At 39.2% G+C, this 18,505-nt stretch overlaps 1 protein-coding gene across 2 annotated transcripts; it reads left to right on the plus strand.

Moving 5' to 3' along the window:
- The first annotated feature begins 19 nt into the window (after nucleotides 1-19).
- On the plus strand, nucleotides 20-17,288 carry LOC117668510 (E3 ubiquitin-protein ligase NRDP1-like). 2 transcript variants are annotated; one of them, XM_034422450.3, is made up of 7 exons: nucleotides 226-323; nucleotides 1,746-1,851; nucleotides 6,754-6,979; nucleotides 7,918-8,057; nucleotides 8,622-8,784; nucleotides 14,345-14,465; nucleotides 15,491-17,288. In XM_034422450.3, exons 3-7 carry the CDS (start codon nucleotides 6,774-6,776, stop codon nucleotides 15,722-15,724), a joined length of 864 nt encoding a protein of 287 aa, XP_034278341.1. In that variant the 5' UTR covers nucleotides 226-323; nucleotides 1,746-1,851; nucleotides 6,754-6,773; the 3' UTR covers nucleotides 15,725-17,288. The 2 variants fall into 2 exon arrangements, with proteins under 2 accessions (XP_034278340.1, XP_034278341.1); XM_034422449.3 differs by lacking the exons at nucleotides 14,345-14,465; nucleotides 15,491-17,288 and adding an exon at nucleotides 9,083-11,218 and having other exon boundaries at nucleotides 20-323.
- The last annotated feature ends 1,217 nt before the right edge of the window (nucleotides 17,289-18,505 follow it).

The raw sequence follows: 18,505 nt of genomic DNA on the forward strand, positions 1-18,505 counted from the left end.
GGACACATCTCCACCCCCCACCCGTCACCATCTACAGCCGCCTGGAAAATAAATGGAAAAATTAAAGAAAACGACCTCCAACACTGTAGTGCCGCGGGGTTCTCAAAATCTAATTCCCAGTTAGTCTGCTCTTTCAGCGAAGAGAAACTCGGAAGTCGGCTGTCTGCGCGACTCTATTTTTGGTGCTCTATGTTCTGGGTGTATCTGGACCAATGAGATGCGGCATATATAGAGGCCCGTAGAATCTGCGTCCGCTTTTGTCTTGCTGGCTGCGGAGCGAGTGATACGTTGTAGATTCAGAGGTTGGACCTGGCTTTGAAGGGGTGAGAGACGCGGAATAAATGGGGAGGACGAGGGTGGGCAGCCTTGTCCAGGGAACGGCGGGAAAGGCTGACTACGTGCACAGGGGAATTCCTGGAAAATATGACTTAAAAAAAACCTATATATATAATTTTATATATTTATATAGTTTTATTTATATATATAGTTTTATATATATATAAAACTATATATATATAGTTTTTTTAAAGTCATATTTTCCAGGAATTCCCCTGTGCATGCATGCATATATATATATTTCTCATATATATAAGTAAAAAAAAGAAGCAGACATACTGCGAACTCCGGAATTTAAGATTTTAAAATTTTAAAAGAATTAAAATTTTATTTTACTAAGCTTTCGTCAGCCATCTGCTGACATCGTCAGAGTATTAAACTACCATTAAACTACCATTACAGAGATCTTTATTAGTAAAATAAAATTTTAAAATCCTAAGTTCCGGAGTTCGCAGTATGTCTGCTTCTTTTTTTACTAATATAATCAAATTTGTAAAAGTTGACTGGATATGTTGGTGAGTGGCAAATATAAACGAGTTTTACAATTGAACAGGCGTTTTATGGTACAGGTAGTCCCCGGCTTATAACACTTCACTTAGTGACAGTTCAAAGTTACAACTTCACTGAAAAAAAGGGACTTGAGACCGATTTTCACACTTAACGACCATGGCTGTATCCCCATGGTCAAACATTATCAAAATTTGCATGCTGGGCAACCGGCCGGCCAGATTCACTTAACAGTCCTGTACTAATTTAACAACTGCAGTGATTCGCTTAACAACGGTGGCAGGAAAGGTCACAAAATGGTGCAAAATTCACTTAACTTAGCAACAGAGGGTTTGGGCTCGGTTGTGGTCATAAGCTGAGGGGTAGCTGTATAAGCTTTCATGCCTGTTTTTCAAACTTGGTCACTTTAAGATGTGTGGAGTTCAAATTTCCTGGAAGGGGGGGAATGGGTGGGCCTAAAATTAATAAATTCCCCCAGACAGACAGCCCCATGCAGGGGTGTGTGGGAGAGGACTCTATTGCAGCCAAATCCATCAAAGACCTGTGTTGCTATTTTAAGATACAGTGATATCATGAGACTGATTATTTTTAAGCCAGATTGCATTTTCATGGCCATGTGTTCATGTTCTTGAGAATTTCCTTTCCTTATGTTTTTCTTTTTCATCAACAAATACAAAATAGTCAGTTGAGGGTTATATTTCTACATTTGGTTCAGTGGTACCTAGTCCATAAAAACACATTACTTCTATTGATCTGTAAATGCACCAATGTTTCATTTTTAAGACACTGACAGATTTTAGATATTTTCTGTAACTATGAATAGTGAACTTTTCAGAGATAAACCACCTCCAGCAGTTCCTTTGCTTTTGGTTCCATTTTTCATTTCATTTTTCCTATTCCAGGAGCCTTACAATTGTGTTAAGAACTCCCAATATTCCAGCCAGGGTTTCTGCCTGAACTGAAATTGTAGCCACAAAACATCTGGAGGTTATAAATTATAAGTTTCAGGTAAGCTGTATTACTTTTTGCCATCTGTGTATGCCACTCGTAAGATTTCTAACTATACGCCTTCTTGCTGCTGTTATGACCCAGGTGGTCAAGGCAAAGCAGGCCTTTAGAGAGTCCTTTATTGTCCTCAAGAAGTGTTCAACAAATGGTCCTCTAATGACCAGTAAGGCTCCACCCCACATTACCCTGAAGGCAGCCACCCTGAATCCTCCAAACAACCCATATATTACCAAGAAAGTTCACAAGGCAAAGTCCAGGCATAAGACAAATGGCAGTCCTCAGGACAACAACAAGGTACAAGGCAAAGGCAGTTCTGAAGGTAAAGTCCACAGGGCAGGGGTGAAATCCAGCAGGTTCTGACAGGTTCTGGAGAACTGGTAGCAGAAATTTTGAGCAGTTTGGAGAACCGGCAAATACCACCTCTGGCTGGTCCCAGAGTGGAGTGGGAATGGAGATTTTGCAATATCCTTCTCCCAGGAGTGGGGAGGGAATGGGGATTTTGCAGTATCCTTCCTCTAGAGTGAGGTGAGAATGGAGATTTTGCAGTATCCTTTCCCTGCCATGCCCACCAAGCCACGCCCCACCAAACCACCAAGCCACGCCCACAGAACCGGTAGTAAAATAATTTGGATTTCACCACTGCCACAGGGCTAGGGTAAGACAAAGGGCAGTCCTCAAACCAAGGCACAAAGCTAGGCGTCAAAGCCAGGGGACTGTAACCCAAAACAAACATTTGTTCCTGGAAAAGACTAACTCCCCATGGCTTCACCTTAAGTTACGTCATCCCAGGTGTTCATTGTGAGAAGAAGTGGGGTGACCTCCTCCCAAGTAGCCTTGCAGCCCTTCTCTGGGCTTGCCTATGTTCAGCTCTGCTTGCCCTTGGATCAGTGGATGAGACAGCTGTTCCTCATCAGAGGAGATCTGCTGCCTATCAACACTATGGCCTGTCAGCCGCTGATCCTCTCGTGTCTGTGCAGGCAGGCACCTCTTCATCTGGTTGACTACTTCCCTCAATGCCTGAGCGGTCCGGGACAGCATCATCCTCAGCCCCTGGCCTCTTCAAACATGCCAAGGGAGATGTGCCATTTCTGTTGGACGGTCCCAGTTCCTCCTCCCCCGAACCAGGCTCCAAAGGGACCATGACAGTTGCTATGGTCCAGCTGCCCCCAAATAGACCATTAGCAATCACGCTATTAATAAATCTTCTGCATGGTCTCAACTGTGCTTTTATGTCAATATCAGTAATAAAGAGAAAATGGGGGTGGGGAGAACCAAGATATGATGAAGTAGCTGCTGAGCTCTCCCAACACCTTTATATTTGTTTAGGATAAACCATGCAGAAAATTAGAAACATTCTGAAACATTGCCCACCATAGGGCTTCATTGAGAGATATTTTCCCTATAATTTTAATCTTTGCAACCCAAAACCCATTTTACATTCCAGATTGTCTTTTACAGCTGTCCACCACAACAAAATATAGTCCTGTTTTTTTCTCCCCGTTTTTTTTTTATTATTATTTATTTGATTTATATGCCGCCCTTCTCCGGAGACTCAGGGCGGCTTACAATGCATTAAGCAATAGCCTTCATACTTTTGTATATTTATACAAAGTCAGCTTATTGCCCCCACAAACTGGGTCCTCATTTCACCTACCTTAGAAAGGATGGAAGGCTGAGTCAACCTTGAGCCTTGGAGAGATTCGAACCAGCAGTAAATTGCAGGCAGCTGTGTTAATAACAGGGTGCGTAGACCACTGTACTATCAAGGCTCTTTTGGAGCGTTTTTGGAGAGTTATCCTGGTGATGGACAGAGAGGCAAACAGTTTTAAGCTCCACATACTATTTTCAGTAAGCAAACATTTTAGACCAGTGATAACTAACCTTTTTGCTGTCATGTGCCAAAAGCGGGGGGAGCGTAGAGGGGTTGTGCGCGTGTGTGCCCACACCTACAATTCAATGCGCCCCCCCGCGCTTGCATGCGCGACACACCCCCCCCCCCCGCTGCCCCTGTCTTTGGCACGTGATAGCCCGGTGGGCCCAGTAGGGCCGTTTTTCGCCCTCCCCAGGCTCCAGAGGCTTTCTAGGAGTGAAAACGGCCTTCTCCACCCCCCTGGAGGCCCTCTGGAGGCCGGAAACGGCCCGTTTGCCAACTTCCGGTGTACCCGGAAGGCCCGAAAATTAGTTGGCCTGCGCACTCAAGTGCGCTGCAACTGAGCTAGGGCAATGCTCGCGTGCCCACCGATATGGCTTCGCGTGCCACCTGTGGCACACGTGCCATAGGTTTGCCATCATGGTCTTAGACATTAGAAAATTGTACGGATGTCTATGTCATTGTATTAATATCTGTGCTGCAGCGCCAGCTTCTTTGAAGTAGTTTTCTTGGTCTTGAAGGAGGCACTGATGTGCCCTTTCCTGAAGAGATCATCATTAAATCCAATAGTCCTGTACAATTATTACCCATTCTCCAAACTTCCCTCTTTAGAGAAGATGGTGGAGAAGGTAGTCAGGCTTCAGGTCAAACGTCCCTGGAGGAAGTGGATTCTCTGAATCCATTCCAGTAGGCAGGTTGTAGTCTAGTATGGAGACTACCTTAGTCATCTCCATCTCTGTGGCAAAGCCAGAATGGGGTAGTATGGCCATGCTTGTGTTCCTTGATCTTTCAGTGTCTTTCATTAATATCCACTATGGTGTCCTTTGGTCAGCAGCAAACGTGGGAGAGGGGGCACTGTGATGATGGGTTTGTTCCTCTGTGGTTGGTTACAGTTGTCGTTGGTGAATGTGAATGGTCTCGTGGGATGCTACAGGTTTCTACACTTTCTTACCTTCTATTCAATATCTACGTGGAACTGCTGGGTGAAATTATCCATTTGTTTGGGGTCAAGTATCATCAGTATGAGCATCAGCTGATTATATCCATTGGTACATATCGACTCCAAGCCAGTCAAGTGATGCCACCAAAGTCTTAGGCCAGTGCTTTAAAGTCTGTGCAGGTGTCTGGATTGGGAGGAACAAATTCAGGCTCATACCTGACCAGTCCATTAACTCTCAGTGGGGCAGCACTTTCCCATTTGAGATTTGTGCACAACATGGGGTTCTCTTGGGCTCTCAGCTTCTACTCAATGAGCAAGTGCTAGCTGTGACCTAGAAGGCCTTTGCACATACATTTGGTGCACCTATTGTGTCCTTTCCAGGACTTAAAGGCTCTTCAGACAGTCACTCACATCTCGATCATTTCACAATTGGATTATTGTAGTTGCTTCTACATGAGATAACCCTTAAGATCATCTGGAAGCTACAGCTGGTCCTGAATGCAGCAGCCCAGCCAGGAGTGGTACATTATGCTCATGTAACCTCTGTGAGCTGCACTGGTTGCTGGTTGGCTTCCAAGTGCAATTCTAAATGCTGGTTATTAACTTTAAAGTCCTTCATGGCAGGAGGCCTGGTTATCTCCTGAACTGTTTGTTTCCATGCATTTCTGCCCGTCCTGTAGAATTAATCAGTATGGGTGTCCTCCAGATCCTGTTTATTAAACAATGTCATCTTGTCATTCCTGCCCTCTGGAATTCTATCTCCCAGAGATTTATGCAGCTCTCACCCTTACGACATTCTATAAATTATTCAAAACCTATTTGCTCTCCCAGACTTTGGTTTACGGGATTTTGTATCCCTTTCTAATTAGTTTAGTTTCAGTGTTCGTTCTTCTGGTCAGTTGTGACATCCTTTATATATATATATATATATATATACATACATACATACATACATACATACATACTAGCTGTGCCCGGCCACGCATTGCCGTGGCTCAGTCTTGTGGGTATACAATATTTTTTGACCGAGTGCCAATAATTTCCCTCTGTAACTCAGGTCACGCCTACTTTGCCTCCGTCCCGCCAGTCTTTTCACTTGGTCGATTGGATTCAGGTCTGAGTTGCCTTTCTCTGCGCCTCATGGGAGTGGCGGAGGGCTCCGGCCGGGCTTTGCAGCAGTTGACATTTCCCGCCATTTTGCTTGTGGGTTTGGCGGCGGCGGTGCCGAGGGGAAAAGATGCGGCTCGCGCTGAAAAGACTGGTGGGCTCTGCGTATAGAGTGTGTTGCTTTTACGTCCAACAGATGGCGCTGTTTTTCAACAAAAGCATGTTTTTACCTGTCACAGGTGTGACATCTATATAATATAGGTATATAAACACACCCGCGTATTCAAATGCAACGTTGTGTCAAAATTTCAAAGCAATCGATGAAGAACTTTCAGAGATTTAAGATTTTGAACAAACGAACATTTACATTTTTATTTATATAAAAGATAGATTCTCTCCTTTCTTTCTAAGCAGCTCAGAGGTATTGAGGTGGGCAGCCTTGAAATGTAAATAAATATATATTGTGTATCTCTTACTTCTGTGTTCTTCCTAGGCCACAGGTGGGTGTATGGGTTCAATGACATATGGCTCTTCATCTCATTAATTGAGATTGGCTCATTTGATCCTATATATAACCTATTCCTTTCGCTTTAAGACAGGTGGGAAGACGAGACAATTCCCTCTTTCCAGCTATGTCGCTTCAGTGTTTTTCAAATTCTTTATGTAATTCACTTTATCATATTCTATTTTTTAGCCATGCTGTTTGCTTAAGAACATATCACAATGTTTGAGAAGTTTAGTCAAGGAATTTGAAGAGATTTGCATGCATTAGATGTTCTATATGATATATGAGTATCTTTTACCTTTGAATCTGCTAGGCATCTTTTTGGTATGTGAGAGTTGTTTAAAACTTGCCAGTCAGGTCAGTCACTTTGTAAAGATGCAAAACTGATGTCCCTGAGAGAGAAAGCCTTGATTTTCAAAGGCAGTGTAAGACGTTACTCTCCTCTGCTCGGGCTAATGCTGTATTTCATTCCCATATTAGGTTAACTGTGTTTGAGAAAAATGGGCTATGACATGGATCGCTTTGTTGGTCATGTCAATGAAGGGCTGATCTGTTGCATTTGCCGAGGTGTGCTCCAAGATCCTCTGCAAGCTCCTTGCGAACATGCCTTCTGCACTTCCTGCATCTATAGATGGCTCCTTCAACACAACAGTTGCCCAGAGGATCGCCAGTCTCTTGATTTGTCTGTCCTTCGACCACTGTACAGGTATGGGACCACTCGCCACAACTCCTAGTCCTGATCTGGTATTAGTCGCTCTTTAGGGCAGGGATTCAGTTTGTGCCATTTTCCTATTTGCAGCTGCTTCTCATAAAATGGGATTGTGAAAGGGATTTTAAAGCTAACCTTGAAACGGCTTTCTGAGTCTTGAGAAATAGGTTTTGGGGCAGACATTCGTAAGCCAGGGTTCAAAGTTATGACAGACCCCCAAAAGGTACTTGGAACTCAATTTCAAAGTTCCAATGTGTGCGTGCGTGCATTCACGCACACACTTACACCATTGTCAGGTGATCACATATGGGTGCTTGGCAACTGACTTGCGGCCATTTTCAGTTTACCATGATCACATGACCACAACTTTTATAGTCTTTTCCCAGTTTCCATCATTTACTTCTGGATTCTGACAAAAAAACACCCATTGGATAAAATGGATTCACTTAACGACTGCTGCCAAAAAGTCCTAACATCGGATGCATTGTTTAATGACCACAAAAACTTACAAGTGAAATTCCAGGCTCAATCGTGCCCTTAAGTCGAGGGCTACCTATAATATATCTGCAAAAAAACTGTCTGCTGTTTAGCAAATGTATAAAGTATCAACAATCAAGATAAATGCAGGGGAGATGTGTAAATCTTTATTGTGTATAATGGGTTTGGCCTCTTTTTAATAGCTACAAATATTCAAAATGGCATGTAATGGACACAATAGATAATGAGGGCTACCTTTATTGTATTGGGAAAGATTCCATAATCCTTTTTCAATTTTTTTCTCTGGTTTATTTTCCCTGGTCAGTTGTTATTCAAACCACAAAAAGGTTGTATTTTCTTTTTTTAAAAAATATTACTTTTCCATGTTTCTCAAAGAAAAATTTGTCAGAAAACATTTTTTTAATGGTACTGCAAGAGTGATAATTTTCTTAATGTAGGTACATGAGGAATGATCTTAATCAACTTCAGCTTCACTGCACAAACAAAGACCGTGGCTGTGAAATTGTGTGCTCACTAGAATCCATTGACAGTCATGAATGCGACTGTGAATACAGCCAGATACCCTGTCCAAATAATGGTAGGTAAAGGCAGAGATGTTTTATGTAGCGATGGCAAACCCATTTTTAATACCTACATTAAATAATTTGGGCCTCGAGTGACCTTTCTTGAGTTCTAGTTTTTCTCTTTCTGTGCAAGTTAATTTATTTGCACCTTGCTGAGGAACCCATGGATTCATAGAATCTGCGAAGAGCTGACATCAGCTTTCATGAAACTGGAGAGCAACTGATGTTTCTTTCTTCCCCTTTGTAATTGTTTGGGAGACAAACTGCTTCTCCATGTGTTAGATTAGAAATGACTAACAAGGACCTTTCCTGATGTAATGGAATCACAGAACCTCTCATTCTTGAAAATTGGCCATATTGGGTGAGACTCTTAAAGTCCCAACTACTTCTAGAAGCTATAAGTTTCCTAAATGTGCTAAAGATATGCTGAGGAACAGGAAAACAGAACACCTTTTTCACTATCACTCAAAATTTTCTCTGAGTCAGAACACCTTGGTAAAGAAATAATTTATCAACAATACAGTTTTGGAGATAAAATTGCTTCTTTTGTTTCTACCCACCTTCTGTTTTTCACTCAGCTTGTCCAGTCCAAGTTGAACGGCGTAACTTATATAGTCATGTGGCATCGTGTGAATTTCGTGCTCATGAATGCCCCAATGGCTGTGGATATATCATTCTTGGTCCTGATGATGCCCAGCACAACTGTGTGGCAGAACTGAGAACTGAACTAGAGTTACTCAGGTAAAATTATATCCTCTTGCTTGAGAGTCGATTGTAACAAGCTCTAGTTTCTAATTTAATCATTATATTATTATCACAGTATTAGTTGTTAACTTATTGCCAAAGATGAAAAAACTACTGGTTCTAGAAAATCTGTAATATTTTGTTTAGCGTCTATCATCTCTGGCAATCCTGAAAACAATTTCACTTATCAAGGGGGGAATTAGACAGTTACTTAAAGGTTGTATAGCATGAAGAAATTTGACAAGCTGATAAAACTGTCTAACTGCTGATTCTTGTTTTTTTTTCACATTTGAAGTACTGTCAAAATAGCTATGCCACAGAAAGCACAACTTCCGGTTGACTCACAGAGCCAGGAGGCTTCTTTGAGAGAGCTCAAAGAATTTATAAAAGAAGCCATAAATAAACAAATGGACAACCTAACAGTAATTATGGATGGGAAATTGAAACAATTTACAGAGGATATAAATGCAATGTTAACAGATGTTGTGGAAGAAAAGCATAATGAAATAGATGATATCATTCTAGCAGCCTCAGGGCTGACAAAACATCTTGTTCAGCTGGAGGAAAGAGTAGAAGAGATTAATGATGCCAATTTGAATTTGGAAAATAAAGTAGGAGAAATGATGACTAAAACAGAGGAGGTGGATGATGAACTTGTTATGTTACAATATAGATCCATGGAATTTGCTTTGAGACTGAGAGGTTTGAAAGAAAATAGCCATGAAAATTTAAAGGATATCTGTGCTAATGCTATAGCAGAGATAATTAAAGAAAGATCAGAAGATGTGGCAATTCAAATTGACAAAATTTATAGGGTCAATTCCTGGATGGCAAGACAAAGGCAGCTACCAAGAGATGTGGTGATCTATTTTACAACCAGGAGGATTAGAAATGATATTTTACAAGCTTCATACAAGAATAAGATTCAAGTGGATGGACAAGAATTAGTGGTTTTGAAAGAGATTCCTCCTAAAATGCTAAGAGCTAGAAAGGACTTTGGTTTCTTGGTAAATGAACTGAGAAACCAGCAAGTCCAGTATAGATGGGACATCCCAAAGGGTCTAATAGTGACTTATGGTGGACAAAGACACCGTTTAAATACAGTATGGAAGGCAAAAGATTTTTATGTCAACGTACTAAAGGCTGGATATCCACCTTCACCAGGAGGGGGCAGAAAGAAAATGGAGATGATACAACAAGAGAAAGATGGAAAGCAGATACAAACTTATGCTGAAGCTGCAGCTGGAGGAATCACCACGGAAGAAGATTTATTGCAATCTGGGGGCCCATCCCCAACTCTTGAACCATCCAAGAAGATAGAGGAACCAAGAGAACAACGAATGACACGAGCAACCTACAAACGTCAAGAGCAACAACTAAAAGTGCAACAATCTCAAGTCTCATCTCAAGAATTCAAAAAAACAGAAGCAGTGGGAGGAGCTAGGCCGAAGAGTAAGATGGAGCACGAACTTCAGCTGTGGCTTTCGAAGCTTCGAGGAGCCAAAGATGGCAACTAAATTCCTATCCTGGAATGTTAATGGCTTAAATTCGCCACAAAAAAGAAGGAAAGTATTTCACTATTTGAAACAATTTAAGAATGACATTATTTGTTTGCAGGAAACACATATTAGATTATCAGACCAAAAATATTTGATAAATTCAAGATTAGGTGCACACTTTGTGGCATCAGCAACAGAGAAGAAAAATGGATTAGTTATATATGTGAAGAAAGGACTATCCGCTAATTTAATCGAGGCAGACACTCAAGGTAGATATATTGCAACTGAATTATTAAATGACTGGAAAAATACTTTTAATTGGGATATATGCACCCAATCAACAACAAGACAAATTTTATAAATTTTTACATACCAAAATAATACAATGGGATTACAAATCTTTTATATTAATGGGTGATTGGAATGCAGTAATAGACACACAGAAAGACAAAAAAAGCTTGTCCAAGATTTCAACACGTGCGAAATTACCTAAATCCTTTTTTGATATGATGGAAGATATGGAACTGAGAGATATTTGGAGAGAACGGAATGCTGAGGAAAGAGATTTTACTTTTTTCTCGGACAGACATCAATCTTTCTCTAGGATTGATTTTATATTAATCACTAATGATCTTTTTTCTAGGGTGAAGAAGACGAAGATATGTCCAAGAACCTTAACTGATCATAGCCCGGTCTGGGTGGAATTGGTACAGGAGAGGGGAGAAAGGAGGTCTTGGAGGTTAAATGAAAATTTATTTAGATATGAAGAAAATGTGATTGAGCTTAAAAAACAAATGAAAGATTTTTTTTGCTATGAATATGTATAAGGGCACCTCTATGGAAATGGTATGGGATGCAAGTAAGGCCTATATGAGGGGAACTTTAATACATATGAATAATAAATTAGATTAAAACAACAAAAGAAGCGGAAAGAGATAGAGGAGGAAATAAAAAAGAAAGAACAATTACTTATAACTAATCCAGGAGATAAGAAAGTTAAAGAAACAATAAACATACTACGAGAGCAATTTAATATGTTAATGGCTGACCAGGTGGCAACTAATTTATAATACGCTAAGCATAATACATTTTGTAATGCCAATAAACCAGGTAGGTGGTTGACTTATGCGTTGAGGAAAAAACAGAAATCACGAGTTATAGGGAAGATAGAATTTAGAGGTAAGGAAGTTTATCAACAGAACATGATCAAAAAAGCTTTTTTAGAATTTTATACAAAGTTATATGCTAGTGATTCAATTCAAGATATAGATATAGATAGATATTTAAGGGAAGAGAATATTCCAGCATTAACGTTGGAACAGAGGGAAGGATTGAATCAACCAATAACCTCTGAGTAGATTATTGCAGTAATCAAACAGTTAAAAACAGGCAAGGCCCCGGGAACTGATGGATTAACAGCTGTTTATTACAAGAATTTACAGTTTGAAATGGTAGAACCGCTTAGAGCTTTATTTTGTAAAATTCAATCAGGGGGAGGAGTTCCACCCTCTTGGAGAACAGCTTTTGTTTCATTAATCCCGAAGGAAGATCAAAATTGTACCAAACCTGAAAATTTTAGGCCAATATCACTACTTAACACTGATTACAAAATTTTTGCTAAGATATTAGCGAATAGATTAATGCCAGTTATACAACAAACAGTTCATAAGGATCAATCAGGGTTTATAAAAGGGAGGCAAATGAAATATAATGTTAGACAAATCGTAAACTTATTGGAATACTTGGAAAAAAATAACCAAGTCCCTGCAGCGTTTATATTTTTGGATGCAGAGAAGGCATTTGATTGACTGAATTGGCAATTTTTGTTTAAGATAATAGAAAAAATGCATTTTGGAGAGTATTTTATACAATCAATTAGAGCGATATATCAGGAACAAACAGCACAAATAATAGTTAATGGAGGTTTAACAGATGTTTTTAAAATTGAGAAAGGAACAAGGCAGGGTTGCCCTTTGTCTCCATTGTTGTTCATTTTAACTCTAGAAGTTTTATTGAATAAGATACGTGGATCTGATAAACTAAAGGGAATTGTAATTAGACAACAAGAGTATAGGTTAAGAGCGTTTGCAGATGACTTGGTTGTTACTTTATCTCGACCTATAGAATCGTCGCCACATATGTTGAATATAATAGCTCAATAGGGTAAGGTATCTGGATTTAGAGTAAATCAACATAAGACAAAGATGATAACCAAAAATATGTCTATGTCTCAAAGAGAAGACTTGGGAAGAATAACGGGGTTTGAAATAGTTAAAAAGGTCAAATATTTACGAGTATATATTGCAGCCTCTAATACAAAATTATTTAAAAACAATTATGAAGTTCTTTGGCAAAAAGTGCAGAAAGAAATGGAAAATTGGAAAAAGTTACAATTATTTTTACTGGGAAGGATAGCAGTAATAAAAATGAATGTATTACCTAGGTTTTTATTTTTGTTTCAAATGATGCCAGTGCTTAAGAAAGATGGAAACCTGAGGGAGTGGCAGAAAGGGGTTAATACTTTTATTTGGGGTGGGAAAAAACCAAGAATAAAATTGAAAATTATACAGGATGTACGTGAAAGAGGAGGTCTTAAAATGCCTAATCTTAGATTGTATTATGAAGCAGCTGTCTTATCTCAAATTAGTGATTGGTTTAATTTAACTGAAGAGAGAATGTTAAATATAGAAGATTATGATTTGTTATATGGTTGGCATGCTTATTTGTTATATGAAAAAAAAAGTGGATAAGGTGTTTAAAGGTCATATACTTAGAAATGCCTTGTTGAGGGTTTGGAAAAAGTATCAATATAAGTTAGATTACAAGATACCTATATGGACAAACCCCAGACATGCAATAGAAAACATAAGTATAGAACAAAAACAGGAGGTGATTACTTACAAAGAACTTCTTATTATGGAAAAGGGCAAATTACAATTGAAATCTCTAAATGTATTGAAAGAAGAAGGGATAATTTATACTTGGTTTCAGTATGGTCAGCTTCAGTCTAGATGGAGGGAAGATCAAAAAATTGGTCTTATGCAAAATGAGGAAATCTGGTAAAACAGATTAGAGATCAAAGTCAAATGCACATTAAAAGGCTGTATAATGCATTACTGGAAATAGATTCAGAAACGGAATTGGTTAAGGATTGTATGATAAAATGGGCACAAAACTTTCAGGAACCAGTGATGATGGAAACATGGGAAAAGATTTGGATTAGAAATGTTAAATTCACGCAAGCACAAAATTTAAGAGAAAATTTTTATAAAATGTTTTATAGATGGCATTTAGACCCTAAAAAATTATCATGTATGTATCCTAATGTGCAAGCTAAATGTTGGAGATGTGGTTGCGATGATGCAACTTACTATCATATATGGTGAACTTGTAAGAAGATCAAAGCATTCTGGATAAAAATTCGGTGGGTGATGCAGAATATCTTTTAAAAAAGGTTGAAATTTACCCCGCAATTGTTCTTACTGGGTATAACTACGGATTGTACAACATCAGAGACTAAATTGATTCTAAATTTAATAACAGCAGCTAGGCTGTTGGTAGCGCAATACTGGAAGAAGGACTTTTTGCCTACTATCAAAGAATGGACATTGAAAGTAGCGAATCTAGCGGAGATGGCGAAAATCTCAGCGTATTTGAAGGACTATACACAGGAAAGATACATATCGGAATGGAGAAGATGGATTGATTATATTCAAAATAAGTATCAGACAAGAAAATACCAGATAGCTTATGAATGAATGTTAAATCTTAGAAGTATTATGCTAACTATAGTGGGGTTAAGGTTTCAGGGGGGGGATTTGTTAGTTTAAATACAGTTAGGTTAATTTAGCTTAGAATTGTTAATTGAAATACCCTGTATTTTGCTCTGGGAAGTCTGGGGGGGAGAGGGGGAGGGAAGGGTGGGGGGAATAATGGGGGGAAATTGTTTGTAAAACTTTTCAATAAAAAAAATAGCTATGGGGTTATTTCAGTTTTTTTTCAAACTGAAGTAAAAATTATCAGTGTTATTAAAGGAAAACACACTTCCTTTTTTAAAGATCTGACATAATCTGCCAAATGGAAGATAAAAAACAGGAAATGCAGTCTCGTTTAAATTCTCAAAGGAGACACATGGTGAAAAAAGAGAGTCTTTTGCAAAAAGACATTGAACAACTTAAGGTAACCGCATTGTCTTTGGCCACTAGTAACAGTGTTTTTAGTGAACTGGTGTTCTTATTGCTTTACTCTGTAGCTGGCTCCAAATTGCTGTAAAATTCACCTTGCCATGGCTCGTTGAGCTGACCGGTGTTGCATTAACTAGTATGGCATGCTCATTATTTGTATTAATTTTTAGTTATTTGTCATGCTAGCTGCCATGGTTTCCAAGACCATCTAGAAGCTTCAGCTGGTCAAGAATGCAGTGGCACAGATAGCTAGAGGTGCATCCCACTATGCCCAAATGACATTGCTACTCTGCAGGCTATAGGCAACAGTCCTCAAAGTTCTGGCCATTGCAGCATTCCCAAGGTCATGTCATCAGAATCCAGGCACTTAGATCCCTGGCACATGATTATGATGTTGCAGCAAAATCAATAGGGAAACCAACAGGAAAGAGCACAACTTGCGCCCATCACTACTTCTCCTTAAGAGGCCACAGAGATTATATATTCTACAGCACCTGTCTGCACTCTGTGGACTTACCCACAGTCCCCACCGCCTGCCCATGGCACCCCCCTGCATTAACATCACCCCCTGCAACACCCCCACATTCCCTTGCACTCCCATCTCTTCTGGTATAAACAACCTGTGCATCCTGCAGTTACAGTGGCAACCAGTATGGTAAGCGATGCAGTCACTTGATATTGCTCTTTATGATTGCATCACTTAGCAATGGCAATCCTGGCCCCAATTACCATCATGATCCAAGGATTGCCTGTAAAGAAAACCTAGCCTCTGTTGAGCTTAATCAGGTAGACAGTTCAGATAATTAATGAAGAGAACTTGGCTACTATCATTCATCTTTACTACTCTCTCATAATTGATGCCTGGATAAAATTGTGGAGGCAGTTCTTAAGAATACCACATGGCTGTATTTACTGGAGAGGAAAGATGATGCCTGTGTAAAAGAAAATGCAACATTTGCCATTCTCTTTTAGCAGTCGGCAACGCGGTCTGATAAAATTAACTCTGTAAATGCTTTTTAGAGTCAAATGTCCAAGATGATGTCTAAGATGCAGGATCTGATGGCAACAGAAAGACAGCACCGCCAAGAGTTGGAGCAGGCAGAACTTGGAAAACGCGAATTGCTGGAAATAATGAAGAACTTCCAAAAAGACAGCTCCTCTCCAAGAAATAGAAGCAGGAAAGCACCACATTCCCCACCTCCAGCACGACTGCATACTATGAAACTAAAGATAGGGGAGGCAACAGCCCTATAAAACTAAGTTAAAACCAGGTTTGCCAAACGTTGAACTAATTTTAGAGCCGAAGTTATTGAGTTACCTTATTCTAAAAAAGTATCAGTTCTACTCATTTATAGACCTTATTTTCCTTGAGATCTTTTCAAATCTCATTGAGTTTGGGAAAAATCATGTTTAAAAGAGAGCACCTTCCAAGTGTTAACCATTTCAGTAGTCAATCTTAGAAATTTAAAAACCTGGAAATGATTTAAAAACCTTGTTTTATGTGATCCATTGTTTTTTTTGGGGGGGGGGTTGGTCAAATGAGTAACAAAACATCTTTCTACTATTCAGAACAGGGTATCAAAAAAACCTTGGACATGAAGATTAAGGGACACAGGACTTTAGTTTTAATATGAAAATTTTAGGAATAAAGATTTAAGCAAAAAATCACAACCTTTCTTCAGTTGTTGATATTCTAAACTATGCAAGATAAATTACTGGATTCTGATCCTGATTTCTACTTTACCTCAGAATTTTTCTTTTTCAGGTAATTTGTAAATCTCCAAAGTAGTCTACTTACCATCCTATAGGTGGAAGACAAAGTAATAATAAATTTAAGCTTTTGTTTTGGTCTTTAAAATTTTATAGTTGATATATAAAGAAAAGATTTTACAGTGCCTTTATAATCCTGGCCCTTATGTTAGCTATGGGATGCTAGTAGAACTGCAATATAGTTAACACGATTTGTAAGTTGATCTTACAGTCCAACCTACCTCCTATGATTGCTTCAAGAATAAAATTGAAAGTGGAAATGTTACATAAATCCCACAATAAAAGTAAGATATCACCCTAATCAAAAAATAAGTTGACACCAAAGCAGTTCTCCCATAACTACATTTGGACCAAACCTATTTATGTTAATGAGCATTTCAATTTACCATTACCATGAAAGCATAAATCTCATTTCTACCATTAGATTATTATGTTTTTCAGTATTAAAATAGTAAATTTGTAAACAATGTTTCTAATATTACAAATACTCAGCTACTAGAAAAAGCATTTCCGATAACTAATAAAGCTAATAAATATTTTTGCACATATGATCCAAAATGGGATTTTTGGAATCAAGGACTGTTCAATATAAAAGTGTCAATATGTTAAAAAAAGAAAAAAGAAACTCAAAGGAATTTACCCTTTGGGAAAGGGAGGCTGCACAAAAAGAAATTAGGAAGACAAATGTGATAATCTATGCCAGGGGTCTCCAACCTTGGCAACTTGAACACTTGTGGACTTCAATTCCCAGAATTCTCCAGCCAGCAAAGCTTTTGGGAATTGAACTCCACATGTCTTTAAGGTGCCACGGTAAGAGAACTCTGATCTATTCAGTGTGGTTAATGCTTGTTAAAAGAAGTGTAAAAGAGGTCTGACTGTAGACTGCTAAAATGTGCATCTATTTGTATCTTTCTTTGAAATAAGTATCTAATATTCATATCTTCATATCTAATATTTTTATTCCATGTGTATGTTCTGAAAGTGCAATGCTTTTGTGGATTAGATTTATGGTGATTTTGCTGAGACAAATAAACAGAGTAGTTCATTAGGTCTTGGCTAAACAAAACTTTTTTCTTATGCTGATCCTGTAACACCCCCATAGACTAAAAAGAAATTCAACAGTTATATTCATGGTGGTGTTAATACTGATAAAAGTTTGAGGGAAGTAAAACTGAAACTGTTACCCCAAGTCACAAATGGTACATGAAACCAAAACTTTATGATGACTTAACATGTGAACAAATTAGATAAAAACACTAACACTGCCTGATATAATTCTCAAAAAGAAACCTTCAGTAGCGATACTATGGCATACGGTATGGGTTTTGTGGCCAGGCTGGTTGCTTTTGTGCTTGTCTTGAGACAGGAGGAAAGAGAAATATATTCAGACCACAACTACACTACAGCATCCCAGGAGCAAATGATTTGCTCTGGCTGCTAACCAGGACTATTTTGGGGCAGGCGGAGGTCGATTTTGGGGACTTAAATCCTGGAACCCTTGTTCTCAGCTGCTGGGGGACATACTGCAGGTTTGACCTGTTAAATGAGAAAAAGGGAGGGAGAGAAACATGTTTGAACATGTGCTGCGTGAGACATGAAGGCAGAAAATGGCTTTGGAGAAGCTGTGCAGGATGTTGCTGGCTATCACTGCGTGAGTGCTGATCCATTGGAATGTGCATTTTCCGTTTCTGGCCCCAGAGGATGAAGATGTTGGCTGGATGCTTCCCTGGGAGAAGTGAAAACCCAAACAAGGACATGTTTCACCCCAAACTCAGGGCAAACACCAGGAACCTCCAAGGAAGGCAGAAGATCCAAAGGAAGGTACATGAGCTATGGTGGCACAGTGGTTAGAGTGCAGTACTGCAGGCTACTTCTGCTGCCTGCTGGCTGCCTGCAATTTGGCAATTCAAATCTCACCAGGCTCAAGGTTGACTCAGCCTTCCATCTTTCCGAGGTGGGTAAAATGAAGACCCAAGTTGTTGGGGGCAATATGCTGACTCTGTAAACCACTTAGAGGGCTGTAAAGCACTGTAAGGTGATATGTCTCTTAAGTGCTATTGTTATTGCTACATCCCCCAACATATACACACAGGAATGGCTGAGATTCAAAAACAGCATGACAAAAATTTTTAACCATGCTCAGAAATAACTTACCTGTTCCCTTTCTCTTTTTAATGAAACACTCAGGTGCAAGAAACAGGAGAAAAAAGGAAATATGCAGATAAACAAGAGTGGGTGATTCCTAGCAAATAGCCCTGGGAAAGA

The sequence above is a fragment of the Pantherophis guttatus genome, chromosome 3 (assembly GCF_059756535.1).
Source record: "Pantherophis guttatus breed Tessera chromosome 3, ASM5975653v1, whole genome shotgun sequence".
In the NCBI taxonomy this organism is placed as follows: domain Eukaryota; kingdom Metazoa; phylum Chordata; class Lepidosauria; order Squamata; family Colubridae; genus Pantherophis; species Pantherophis guttatus.